Consider the following 14,978-nt stretch of genomic DNA (forward strand, 5'->3'; position numbering starts at 1 on the left):
TTGACTTTATCCGAATATATGGAGATAAATATCGTGTAGAATTATGTGGTTGAGAGTATGACAATGCTCAGAGAGAGATACTTGTCATTTATCCCGATTCATATAACCGTGATTACAAAACTTGAAACCTAAATCGAAAACACAAAGAAAATTTGGTAGCAAAATTGAATTTCGGAAAACTCCAAAGGCGAACTATATAATCTGCATGTGTTGCTACTGGATTTGAGTTAGCTCTTACAAGTCAAAGAATCTGCTATAATAATCAAACGGCAGATTTCTGACTGCCACAAAATTTTTATGCAATAACTTACCAAGGCCACCTCTCCATCATCTCTGAATACATGTACATGTGTATATAATATCTCTTTGCATGTCTCTCTCAAGTCGTATCAGACAACCCATCTTATTTTCAATGGCAAAAAAGTTTCCCAAATCGTACTCTCAGGACATATGTGTATCAGCTATGGATGGCAAATGGATAATACCTAAGTTGTTTAAAATGACTATGCACCATCTGACGAGAAGTACTAAGTTAATTACACTATCAAACATGTTATGTCACTGTAGATTGATTGATTGTATCTTGCTTCACGTCCCTCTCGAGAGTTTTTCACTCATATCGAGACGTCATCAAGACCGATGAAGGGCTTCAAATTTAGGCCTTTACTCTGCGCTTACGACCAGTGAGGGTTCTTTAGCGTGCCACATCTACTGCGACACGGGACATCCGTTTTTAAGGTCATCTCCGAGGACTCGTGACATTCACATCTGATGCCGAGCGTTTGACGATGGAACTGTCACTACCTGTTTTAACGACTTAGGTTTCACTGCTTGAAAAAACGGCTTTACAAAACTTTACTGCAGTTGTAAATTTTATTAAAGGTGATTCAAAAGCAAGTTCATCTTTTGTATTAAATTTACTTTAAGTAAATATGTAAAGTTAATCTTTACCTTGGCTTTACAGAAAGTAAATCTTTAAAGGTCATCTGTATATTACCTTTACTAGACGTAAATTTGTAAAGGTCATGTTTGTTTATAAACTTTACGGAAAGACGACCTTTTCTAGTACTAAAATACAATTATTTATGTACTTAAGTTCTATCATAATAAACCATATAATGGGCATTTTCTGCAGTTGTCCATTTTTGCGGATAGAGACAATCCACAAAAATTATCGCACTCTCTCTCTCTCTAAAGAGATAGAAATGTTATAAAACCGCAGAATAAATTCTGCTACCTTTTCTGGGTGGAATCGCAAATTTCCATCCGTAGGAAATGTCCCTTATACGATATGTTTAGGGTAGGGCTATGCGCAGTTTCACACACACATATCTGTGTGTGTACACATATGCCTTCATTTGGTAGATCAGCATTTTCATATCTATTTATCCACTTTTCAATTTCGTCATATTGATACTAATGTATGAGTTTCAAATTCCACAGTAAAATCCAAGAGGTCAATGGGCCACATCACTTATCTGAGTCACCTTGGCCATATCTGAAGACTTCCATTTATGTAAAACCTTAGTCCCTATCGTGGCCCCAACCTACCCCTGGAGGCCATGATTTTCATAAACTTGAATCTACACCATGTCAGGAAGCTTTCATGTAAATGTTAACTTATTTGTCTCAATGGTTCTTAAGAAGAAGATTTTAAAAGATTTCTCTATATATTTCTATTCAAAACTTTGATGCCCTATTGCGGCCCTAACTTATCCCCGGAAGCCATGATTTAGACAAGCTTCAATCTGCACTATGTCAGGAAGCTTTCATGTAAATTTCCACTTTCCTGGACCAGTAGTTTTTGAGAAGAAGATTTTTAAAGATTTTCCCCATATATTTGTATGCAAAACTTTTACCCCCCCCCCCTATAATTTACTTGCGCATCTTCAATTCAGTTAATATTTCTAAATTGAACACATAATTCACACACCCATTTCATGTCTATTATTTGAACATAGTATACATTTACTCTACACCAATTTCATGTCAATTATTTGAACATTGTATATTTACTTAGTACATATATATTCAATAAAATAACAGAATTCAAAATGGTGAAACAACATAACAAAGATTAATTCATGCTTTTGTAACAATTACAAAAATTCGCAGATTTTTTTTTTAACTTTAATACTAAATTTGAATATGGATTATACAAATACCAGGTAAAATATGTTTAAAAAAATAGAATTAATATTTGTACAATGCAGTTTTGGAAGATAAAATAACAAAAAAGCACTGCATGAAAAAGTGTGCCAATAATGAACAAAATCATGAAGGTGGACACATTATGTTAAAAATGGAAAAAAAAAATTATGAATATGTATCAACATGTATATTGGATAAATTTATTGTGTTTATGCGTCAAGCTTCACACTTGAACAAATGTGTGCTGACTTCACAAAGCGGTATTGTGTATTTGGTGAAGAAGTGGCTGTGTCAATACCACGTGCTCTATGTGTCAAGCTTCACACTTGAAAAAGTGTGTGCTGACTTCACAAAGCGGTATTGTGTATTTGGTGATGAAGTGGCTGTGTCAATACCACGTGCTCTATGTGTCAAGCTTCACACTTGAAAAAGTGTGTGCTGACTTCACAAAGCGGTATTGTGTATTTGGTAATGAAGTGGCTGTGTCAATACCATGTGCTCTATGTGTCAAGCTTCACACTTAAAAAAGTGTGTGTTGACTTCACAAAGCGGTATCATGTACATGATGCCGTGATAAAGTCAAAAACAGTGCCTTACGTTAAGTAAATGGATATACGTTGTCCTTGCCTGAAACATTTATGCATAAACATATTTTTTTCTAGACTGCCAACTGTGTTTCCAACAATGCCAACAATACAGGAATCCATAAACATAATATCACATAATGTTTGCATAGCAAAAATACATATCATTGTAACGGTCTAGTGGTTCGATCACTGGATCGTGAATTTATTTTATGAGATTAATGTTTTTGTAAATATAATTTCACAGACTCAACAGAAACAATTGTTAAATGTCGAGTATATCAGAATATGTCGGTTGATCATTCGCGATGAACTTCACATGAAGATACATTAGTGCTTCACTGCAGAAAAAAACAAGTGTTCTTAAATATGTCTAGTGTCTAACAAAAAGGCACGATATAGTGCTAATGTGACTTAATTTAAGTTCCGTATTTCCTATAATGCATTGGGGGTTTTTTCTTCAAAAACTAGGTATTTCGTCAATAATCATCTCCAAGGCAACTCTTATCCAAAGCTGCTATCAGGTATCTCCAATGTGAGTTCGGATATGCATCTTTTGAGGGCATTGGTTGCTGAAAAATATATAACATACATTAATGATCAATGATATACATTTTTTAACATAAATCTTTAATTTTGTGAAATAAGACACCACATTACAATTATCTTTCATAATATCAATCTTCTAATAAACAAGTTGTCCAACATTATAGTATACAATGACCAGATATTTGAATTTTCATAAAACATTCACTGATCTGAGAAATTCACTAGTCCATAACTTTAAGGTAGACCATCCATAACTGATCCATTTTGTATCTAATAAATGAATGGTGGGATTTTTCTTATCTTTGTATCATTTTGAAGGGTCGGTAAAATCAAAATATTCTACCACAAGATTTTTCAAAATTTTGATTACTAATCGATAAATCACGCCTTAAAGTTTACATTGAAGTATGTGGGAAAAACATATTTCATTCAAATAATTTATAATACGATTCGACTTTAATCCAGATATTTTGGTAAAAAGTTGCACAAACTTACTCTTTTATCAAAATATGATTTCAAATTAATAAGTTTACCATGGAAATATTTAGAAAATCTGGGGTTTTTCCACTTCTTATTTTCTAAAGGGCAGATAACTGTTCAAGAAAAAAAATTAAGTAAAAAAAAAATCAACTTTTAATCTATAACTAGTCCGAGAATTTCGTTAAATTCACTTTCATAAAACACATTCAATTTGTTTTCAATCATTAAAAGTACACGCTTCCTTCCAAAATGTTTTTATTGTTATACTTTTAAAATATTTTTCTTCTGTTTGATACTGCTGGTCTGACGGACTATTGGAGGCAAACGGAGGGTGAAAATTAACTAGTCCACCCCATAAACTTTAGATCCCAGACCTCGGACAACTGTATTTTAACCCCATGACATATATACTATGAACCATAAATTATTTATGGAGCATTATCAACATAATAAACATACACAAATTAGAATTAACATTTGAGGACTGGACCGTAAAATGTGTGTATTGCAGAGAATACAGTGTGCATCTGAAATATGATACTTAGTTCTCACCCATTTCAAAATGACAATTCTGCCAGTGTCCACACGATCTTCTTGTTGGATCAGATGCTTTCTCTTACACACTAGTTTGCGAGTCTCAGGACTGGAGGGCCATAATGCATGTATGATCTCTGGCACTGCAATAAAACACCACCTGTTTACTTGATAATTTCCATTTTACAGAGAAGGACATTATGATAAAAGTAAACATACAACTTCATATGACTGTAAAATGTAAATCATCAATTCTTTTCACTCAACCACACTGTAGCTATTGTAAAGATGATGATCTGTGAGATATACTCCCAACTGTTGGACACATGATGTAATTGGCTACTCGCTTGGCTGTCATTTACCAATTTTGCTTCAGTCATTTGCACAACCGTCATGTACTTATTTCATATGAGTGTGGCTACATACACAACAGTCGTGCACTTCTTTCAAACTATGACCAAACCATAATAAATAAAATTACTACCTATATGTATCTCAGGTGGTCATGTAACATTACTATACATATATGATACATATCACCGGTCAAGTTCACTGTCATGTCCATGTTCAGCTGATGATAAGATACCATAAGCAATGATAAGTGGCTATTCTAAAGTTTAAGTAATAAATTGGTGTTGTTAATATATATGTACTATGTCATCACCTTTGCCGCGTTTTTTTTAAAGTGTGACTCACCTCTCAAGGAGCCTCACTGCCTGCAACTTTGAAAATTTGGATCCGCCCTTGATGAAATAACCACACATTAGGTTGATGCAAGTTGGCACTCAGTCACAAGTCACAGAAGAAACATTGAGCCCACTACACGTCTCAGACTCTCTAGGCACTGAGTGTGTACACCGTTTACATCTAGCACCAATCGTTCAATGCAAGTAGGCCATATACAAATTCAGCATAGCCTGGGCCTCATGCTCATGATCCTGGGGTCAGTATTTCCCTTAATCTACAGGCCTACAACTACAATCAGTTAGATTGTGAAGCAATATGACCCAAATGATCCGAAGCTTCATATCAAAGAATAAAAAGTAGCACCATGGAATAGCACGCTTTTGTACTTACTTTTCTCCCTTTGTCTTTGTTCTCCCATTTTGGCGGATTATCTTGTTTACATCCCATGATGCATTTCGGTTCGGCAATCACATTCATTCCTTTGGTAATTCGGTTTATTACTTCATTAATCAATTTAATTCAATACGTCTGCATATTCCTGTGAAAGTTCGGTAAGATCTTATAAAATGTCTAAATGATATAAATTTGGATAATCCCAATCTTTTCCCCACTACACTCCTCATTGAATCTCACATGGGTTTGAACTTTTGTTGGATTCATCGAATTAATATTTGAACGAGTTAGCAACTACGTTGTTTACCTCACCATATTTGGTGCATTGGAATCCAATTAATTTAAAACGTGCTTTGCGCGAATTGCGCTGTTTATTAAAATGTGGAAAGAAGAAATAGAAAGGGGCTTTTATCTACTGAGGTGGAGACCCCCATCGATCGACTTCGGGAGACCAGGTAGGTAGCTGAAATTTGTTTATAAACAAGCACTTACTATTACTATTAGAAAGGAGAGTTACTCACTGTAACAAAGACTTTTGACAGTCTAATACATGTATAGTATTGGCTATATGTCGAACGTTAGTTATTTTCGGAGGACGTGTTAACGCAGGGTTGGTATAACGTAGTGGATTGGTATAAGTATATTGTATGATTGATTAATCCGAGTTTACTCATACATGTCCTGTCCATTTCCACTACAGTTCTGTATTACTATTATCTTGCATGTACAGTGGCTGATCTGGAAAGGTGTAGCTCCCCACTTTTGTTGAATATTTTTAACAAAAATGTAAATTAAAATATCACTTGCCATTATCTCCTCTGGGGACGAAAAAGGTACATTTAAAACCCTGTGAAAATGTTCTAGATCCGCCTCTGAATTCTATATAGTGCAAATACAAGCGAAAAAAATGGATTAATAAATGACTTACTTCTTAGCCGTATTGTGGAAAAATGTAAATATTCATCTGACATCATCATATAATATTATCGCATCTTCTATTTCTATTAACAGGTTCTTTTTTCAATAGCCATCACAAACTAGAATATTGAAAAATGAAGGGAGTGGAGCTGCTTAGCACTTCAATGAAGTAACTTTTGAATTTGATATTCTATATATAATGTAAAGTAAATATTTGTAGTAGTTAGAGCTATGTGGACCATGAATATCGGCTTAGGTAGCTCAGTGGTTAGACCACCTGACTAGTATTGCAGGGGTCCCAGGTTTGATTCCTGGTTCGTTCATACATTTGATTTCTTTTTTTCCTTTATTACATTTAAGTCCAATGTCTTGGTATAATGAAGGTAAACACTAAAAAATAACCATTAGTTTTTATTTTGTAATTTAGCAAGTTAAGGGACAAGATGAAAAGCTCAATGTCTGATGAAAATCTTAATTGAAATAGTTTGGGGGAGGGAAGGGGGTAAAAAATCTCACAAGTTTCGGTCACCCATCCAATATTCTATTTATTATAATACATGATATGAATAATTGCAGCACTTCAGCAGGAAGAAAGTGAGCAGGATTGAAGTGACTCATTGGAAATTACATTTATTACATTTTGATGAACATTTAAAATAAGAATTAGAAAATGTATATAGTCTTATTTAGTACTATTGTGTTATTGCATGATAATCGATTTGGGTCAACATGAAAACTGTGATTTTTTTTTTTATCAGACATTGAACTTTTGATCTTGCCCAGGCTAACAATGTGTCATATTTATCTGTATGCATCTAATATACCAGTATATATATATGTAATATTACTCCAAATTCTTATTTCAGTTCAACTGAGATTTGATTTACAATAGTAACTTGGAATAAGAGAACATTATAATAAAGGAGGACAGGTACATGGTTAAAATACTCTTTGTTTTAACGATTACAAGCTCTCAAAGTAATTCAATACAAATCAATCATCTGAATATAACTTGAAGATTTGATACAATGCACATGAGTCGTGTACATGTTTGATATTAAAGTTATTAACATACGATAGTCACCATTTCTATATTTACATACATGTACACATAAAAAAATCTAAAGTAAATAATCAAGTACATCCTCTAAAGTAATATATTGCAATCGATTACAGGGCAAAGTTGACTGTAATCAATTGCACAAAATTTCTTTAAGTTGTTGATTATTGATCGATTACATATTTGAGTAATTGTGACTGGTCGCAGTAGCTCAGTGGTAGAGTGTTTGTTTCGTAACCAGGAGGTGGTAAATTTGAGCCCCGCTCGTAGCCATGTCAAACCTAAGATGTAAACATAAGTAGTGATTCCTCTTTTGCCAAATGCTCAGGATTTTGAAGTGAGAATCACGGGTCTTTCGGAGATGACCTTTAAAAACCTACAACCAATGACGTCTCAATATGAGTGAAAATTTCTCGACGGGACATAAAACAAACAAACAACCCATGCCTATTCCAAATATAGTACAGTTTTTATTTTCCGTATGAATATAATTTTTCATTTTTAATTACAGAAACCAAGAAATAGGCCATTGGCAAAGAAAGTGGACAGAAGGGAAGAAGAAAAAGGTTACATATTTTACAAAATCCAAGTGTGCTAATGGAATGATGCCAAGCGATGAAGAAGATGATGAGGGCTTCTTGACATACCGATATTCATAGGAAAGCAACTCCTTTAAAACATACTTAGAAATTTGTCTTGCAAGAAGAAATAGACTCGTCGAAACAAGAATGGGGGATCTATAAAAGACAAAGACAAACCCAAGACTGCAGATGCGTTCTTTTGGATAATTAGACGAGATCTTCATTGGGACTTGGACAATAAGCCTATTTTCTGTATAAATACATATCACAATATTTGTACCATGATCCATTTGATATTATTCTGATTTGAAATTTACAAAGGTGTTTTTATTACAAATACAAATTTATTATATCAACTATGTGAAAATATTATTGTTTTTAAATGTGATATTGGAACAAATCAAACTTTAATATAGTGATTGTGTTTGAAATATGTGATTGTTCTTTATACATTTATTCACTATTTTGAATAATTGGTCTGAAATTATTGCTACAGTAACTTTTGTAAATGTTTTCATCTTAAATTTGATGTTTTCCTCACATTAATCTTCAAATCAAAATACTGAAAAATGATAATTTTGATTACAGGCAATTTTCTTTGTGTAATGACAATTTGAAAAAAAAGGTAATGTGACAAGGACTTAATTGTATTTTAGTTTTCCCTTATACAAGTATATGTATGTTGTACTTAATAATAGTAGAATAAATATTTTTATATGTACCAGAAAATATCTTTGATAGTTTACTTTGAATAAAAAAAGCTTATTGAAATCTCATTTTTTGTTCATTTTTGATTAATCTTAATTTGATAAGTTGAATGAAAGATGACAAATGATCAAATTTACTTTTAAGTAATGATCAAATTTACTTTCAAGTAATGTCAATTAAGAATTATTAAAGATGAAATTTACTTCCAAGAAAAGCCAGTTAGGAATATTAAAGATGTATAATGATGAACTTTACTGTCTAGTAAAGTCAGCAGAAGGTAACTTTATGACAAGTAAAGGTGAAATTTCAGGACATCATATATCTGCTTTACTTGATTAAATACTAAGTTTAATGAACCTTAAAGTCCATGAAATTTCATATTTACATTGAAGTAAAGTTAAGACAATGTGGGACATTACATTAACTTTAAGTCAAATTAAAGTTAATGTTTACCAACTTTGCCTTAAATCAGTAAAGTTATTCAAAGGCAATGTAAATATAAAATTTACATTGCATTTACTTGCTTTGTAAAGCCGTTTTTTCATGCAGTGTTTTTCGCGGCTGGTTGTAGAAGTTACTCACAGACTCAAGAGTTTGAAACTACTATTTGCAATGCGATTACAAATTCTGGATCAATATTGCATGCAAGAATATCTCTTACAAATAACTCAGTAATTCATATACCTCGCCTTAATGTCAAACAACTTGATATATAAACAAGGGATTAAGTTCTTTAATGCAAAATACATTTTTGCAAATGTCCATATTATATTTGTAAGATTCTCGAAGTTTTTCCAATTCTAAACAATGCTTTAATTACAAATTTCATGAGTTTGCCCCAAAACCTGAAAAGGTCCCCTTGCATTAATGTCAAACAATCTTATTCACCATTATAGGTTTACATACTTTCAAAAAATAATTGTTTTCAAATGTCTATATTATCTATATATGATCTGAAGAACTTTTCCATATTTCGGAGATTTTTAAAGAAAAAAAAATCATGTTTTAGCCCCAGAAGTCATAAACGTCTCCACTTATTTATGTCAAACATCTTGTCAATCAAAGGGTTACATAATTTCACATAATACTTGTTTGAAAATGTCAATGACATCTATATGAGATCTGAAGAGTTTTTCCAGTTTTCGGCTATACTTTTTTTTTCAAATTTCATGTTTTTGCCCCAAAACTCGTAAACGCCCCCACGTAGAAATATCAAACAACCTGATTTATAATCTAGGGACTATGTACTCTCAAAATATACTTGTTTGCAAAACTCCCTAGGGGGTCGCCCATTATTTTTACTAACTCATGGTCTAAAATACCCATCACTACATACGTGAATGTATTCAATAAGTTTTTCATACAGTTTCATGACTTGGAGTCGATTGATACACAAACTAAGCAAATTATGAGTATTCAGAGGAATAATTAAATGCATGAAATTGTTATCGCATCACGCTAACACTACTTTGTTGCGCATGCGTATCATTTCACTTGCAGATCCGTATAACATTTATACATTTACTTTAGTAAACATATCTTTCAACAGTCATTTGTAATGGAGACAAATTGGATTTTTTTTATTACTTGACCTATTTTTGTACTCTTATAAGATAGACTTCTACACTGCACTTTTACAGAAAATTCCATACAGTGGTCCTCAGCTCTATACTTAGATTGAAGGTGGAAGATAACGAAGAATAATCAATCTCATAAATCCTATAAGGAATATAAAAAAGAGTTGAGAAAACACGTACCCGTGGACACACCATTGGCGTAGCTTCCATTGAGGCAACCGAGGCAGCTGACTCGGGAAAAAAAAACCCACCTTTTACGTTGTTAAAATGTCGATAGCTTCTGGGGGGCTGTGCCCCCCCAGACCCCCTGCCTCCGTAATATTCGAACCCAAGCTACGTCTATGCACACCAGAGGTGGGATCAGGTACCTAGGAGCAGTAACCATCCCCTGTCGACCACGTTTTTATAATGATGCTGCCAGCTCTATAAACTCAAATTCACTACGACAGGAATTGACGCCGTCATAAGCATCATTCTTCGTCAAAAAAAAGTTCAGGCCTGTATGCCAACATACTTAAAGTTCAAGTCTACACCCAGTATTCCCTACAGATATACTTATACTTCTGCATCTAAACTTGCTAATTACAAACTTTGCATTCTCTACATATAGGTCGCCTTATACTTTACCACCTATATGCTCTTGTTCTTGTTTCAACCACTGTACCACAGCATTTGCTTGCAGTGGTGTAAATGAAATATGAATTCTAATCCAATCTAATTAAAATTAGATTATTTGATCCGCTCACGCATATCGATTGAATCTAAAACATTCTAAAGAACTTTTAGTAAATTTGAAATCGTAAAACACTCTCAAATCAGTCGTATCCAAACGTATCACTTTACACTACACACGACCATTCTTCATGATAAGTTAAAGACTAGACTTTTGACATCATAGGCAGTTGCTTCTTCAACACAAACGAAAAAAAAAAAACCGGAAACATTCTTATATAGTGACCAGCCATCCCGACAAATTACTTTGTTAAGGTAACTCCATACTCGCAGTGTTAGCTGATACAAGTTTAAAAAGTGTATTTATTTTCATTCCTTAGAGTTAAAACCAACAAATTATTCAATAAGATACATAGGTCATCACACTTTTGAAGATGTGAGACGTACATAAACAGAATCATATATCACCGTCAGACAATTGCAATTTTTCTTAAACAGCGTTATTAAGATTCCATACAAACTGGTTAGGACGAGATAGTAGCATTCATAACAATTTCAGGAAACTGGGTCTTCACAAAAATATACAAAATGTCTTTAAAAAATAAAGGAAATTTATCACATAATACACTTGATGAAGAAATCAAAAGAAACGGAGTTACTGTCCTTGGATTCAATATTTTTAAACGTATCATTGATAATTCATCTATAACTTAGACTTTTGAAATAGTTTATTTCTAACAAGATTTTTACAATAACTATAGGAAAAGACTCAAACAAAATCAATGTTCCTATCATACATAAATATAAATAAATCATTAATTGAAGTCAGCATTTCGCAAATTCTATGGTCGTTATAACGATCTACTTCGTCAGTACAACCTCGCATTGGGTCAAATGCTGTCTGACGTGTTTCATACCGATTGTTAAGCCGTTCTTGTCACAATGATTTTAACTGCGGATAACTCCGTTTACCTGATCAGGATATAGGGCTCACGGCGGGTGTGACCGGTCGACAGGGGATGCTTACTCCTCCTAGACACCTGATCCCACCTCTTGTGTGTCCAGGGGTCCGTGTTTGCCCAACTATCTATTTTGCATTGCTTATAGGAGTTAATTGATTGATCACTGTTCGTTATCTTCACCTTGCATCACTGACATTGCAAAATCTGATGACATCACAGGAGGGTGGAATTACTTTAACAACACTCTGATTCCTCGCAAAATTACTCTGACATTGAAATAAAAATCAAGCTGGTGTTTAATAGTGTCAAAATCTTTGTAGTCTTTTATGATCATGCTTTCCAACAGTGTGTCGGAATTTCCATGGCACGATTTTTCTCCTTGGTCAGCTGACCTGTTTTTATATTATTTAGAATAAAAGTTTATTCAAAAGCGTCTGCATGAGTAAAATATCTTGTGGACATCAATTCGATATTTAGATATATCGCCAACGTTTAATGTAAAACGTATACGGTACCAATTTGGATGCACCAGATGCGCATTTCGACAAATAATATCTCTTCAATGATGCTCAATCGAAATTTTTGAAATCCGAAATAACAATAAACTTGTAAGAGCTATCTGTTTAATCATTTGATACATACGTCGATTCGATATATCCCCGTGGACTGAAAATAAAAGAGACCGCCTTTAATTCCCGATATTTATGTAGCAATATGCCATTATCACCTGCAGATGGTGTTTACATCTCTCAGCTGATTGAATACACAAGGGCTTGTTCTACGTATGATCATCAGTTTTTACAATCAAGACAGACAGCTCACAAACAAGTTGATGTTATGGGGGTTCCAAGAATCTCAATTAAAGACAGCATTTTGCGAAATATATGGTAATAATAATGATCTGATTTGTCAAGACAACTTACTGCTTGGTTAAATGCTCCCTGACGTGTTTCATATCGATTGTTAGGCCAGTTCTGGGCACACTGGTTTTGATTGCAGATTACTCCTTTTACCTGATCAACTTATAAGGTTCAAGATGGTTATGCCGGTCGATGGGGATGCTTATTCCTCTTAGGCACCTGACCCCACCTCTATTGTATTCAAGAGTTCGTGTTTGACAAACTCTATTTTGTATTGCTTTTAGCAGTTTGATCACAGTTTGTTATCTTCGCCTTTCATTACCACCACCCCACCCCCCCCCCACCCCCAGAATACACAATGCGTAAACATGACAAATATTGATTTATTTCGTAGAATGTATATTTTCACGATACTCCTTGCTTGTCGTAAGAGACAAATAATTGGGGCGGTCCTTCAGATAAGATCTCAAAAACTGAGTTTGGCACGATAAAGATTCCTTATAGATGATATGAAATCGATCACTGTTTATTGTGTTTGCCTATCATTTCATACCATTTTTATTCCAAGAAGTTCATGTGTCAATTTGATATATCGAAATAAAATACAGAATGAAATCTTCTCAATCTGTTTCATATTTGGTTGATGATGTGAGATTCTCCATCGTCAACTTCTCATATTTTTGTTATGTGTATGATAAAGTTTGAGACAGAAACAGGCTAATGAAAAATCAGCTTTGAACGATCTGGTTTAAAGACCGTACCTCGTTGTATCTAAAGACTGTATCTTGCATAGTCTATATCCATTTTAATTATATCATTTCCCAATGTAAGATATCATTAGGTCGAATTGTAAGGCTGCTATATCCATACTTTACCTGCTTTTTTTTTTTTACGATAAATTACTCCGTTTAATCAAGACTCACTTCTCATAGGCACCTCATCTTGATAAATGGATCAATGATATTTGTTTGCTCTTTCTTGGTGTTGTGTTCTGTGTATGTCTGAGCTATTAGAACGACCACTGTTTGTTTTCTTTACCCTGTTCGTACTCTGTCAATAAGTTAATTAATTTTATTTGGAACGTCGAATTTTTATTCTTTAGAAAACTATTTAATTTATTACCACATAAACATAACTTCTAATACATTCCATCATGTTACCAATCGCAGGTCACTATCATTTATATCTATTTCAGACACTTGTCCAATAAGCCTATTTGACGACTGTACAGCTTGGACGGGAGGAAGTGATGTCGATATTGAAGGTCAATATCGATGGAGCTACTCCAATGTACCCATAACCTTCACCGCCTGGAATGAGGGTGAACCGAGTGTAGGTTTACCAACGGAAGCAGAGGAAAAAGACTGTCTTGAACTGTTTAGAAATGGCAAATGGAATGATCGATATTGTTTTTACCTTGATACATTTATTTGTGAAATATCTCTTGAATAGTAGAATAAAGCTTCAATTGACTATGAAATATTTAGATACATAGGTGACGTTTTTCATCAAGTACTTTTTCACAACATTTCACATCTGTATGCTGTCTGAACAGTTAGCTAAACCTCACAAAAAGTCACAACATACTGAATTGTTCCACATTGATTATGCATGAGTTGAATAATGGAATAGAGTATGAATAACTCAAGTGAGCGAGTGAGTGTGACAAATAAAGTGTACTATTCCATGAGTTGATGCAAAACTTGTATGAAAGAATCTTTACATGTGGAATAGTAATGTGAAACCGCAAGACTTTCACGAGCAAATACGGGAGATAACTCCTGATACAAAAGATTTCCACTTAGGAGAGATAATTCGCAAGACTTCACAAAGAACGCTTGTAGGAGTTATGAGATTGATTACTGTTCGTTACGTTCACCTTGCATACCACTGACATATTTCAAAGGGAAATTCAATACATATATTGCACAATACATATATATTTAAATGGAAAACAAGATAATGGACGGCACAAAGTCATTAAGATCCTGTCTCGTCTCTACAAAAAAAAAATCTTTTGGTATATCAATATCCTTATTTCAGAGGTAGCGTATTTTCATAGTACCTGGTAGTTGCAAGTAAAAATGTAACGTTCACTTTTATGCGTTGTACCATGTTCTACAAATGTAACAAAGAAGTGTCAACACATTTGTGAAACTACCCGGCATTCATCTCGGTGTTGTAGCATAGAGTTTTCCCACTGGAAGAATTAACCCAGGCCCAATCCCCCTAGGAAAAACCATCCCAGTATAAAATGTCCCC

At 33.8% G+C, this 14,978-nt stretch overlaps 1 protein-coding gene across 2 annotated transcripts in view; it reads left to right on the plus strand.

Annotated features, from left to right (window-relative positions):
- Nucleotides 1–14,191, plus strand: part of LOC130053141 (collectin-12-like) — a 36,615-nt gene extending 22,424 nt beyond the window's left edge. For both annotated transcript variants that reach the window (XM_056159802.1, XM_056159801.1), the window contains exon 5: nucleotides 13,912–14,191. In XM_056159802.1, coding sequence (XP_056015777.1) covers nucleotides 13,912–14,168 — 257 coding nt within the window. In that variant the 3' untranslated portion in view covers nucleotides 14,169–14,191. The remainder of the gene's footprint in view (nucleotides 1–13,911) is intronic.
- The last annotated feature ends 787 nt before the right edge of the window (nucleotides 14,192–14,978 follow it).

This window comes from Ostrea edulis, chromosome 3, assembly GCF_947568905.1.
Source record: "Ostrea edulis chromosome 3, xbOstEdul1.1, whole genome shotgun sequence".
Lineage (NCBI taxonomy): Eukaryota > Metazoa > Mollusca > Bivalvia > Ostreida > Ostreidae > Ostrea > Ostrea edulis.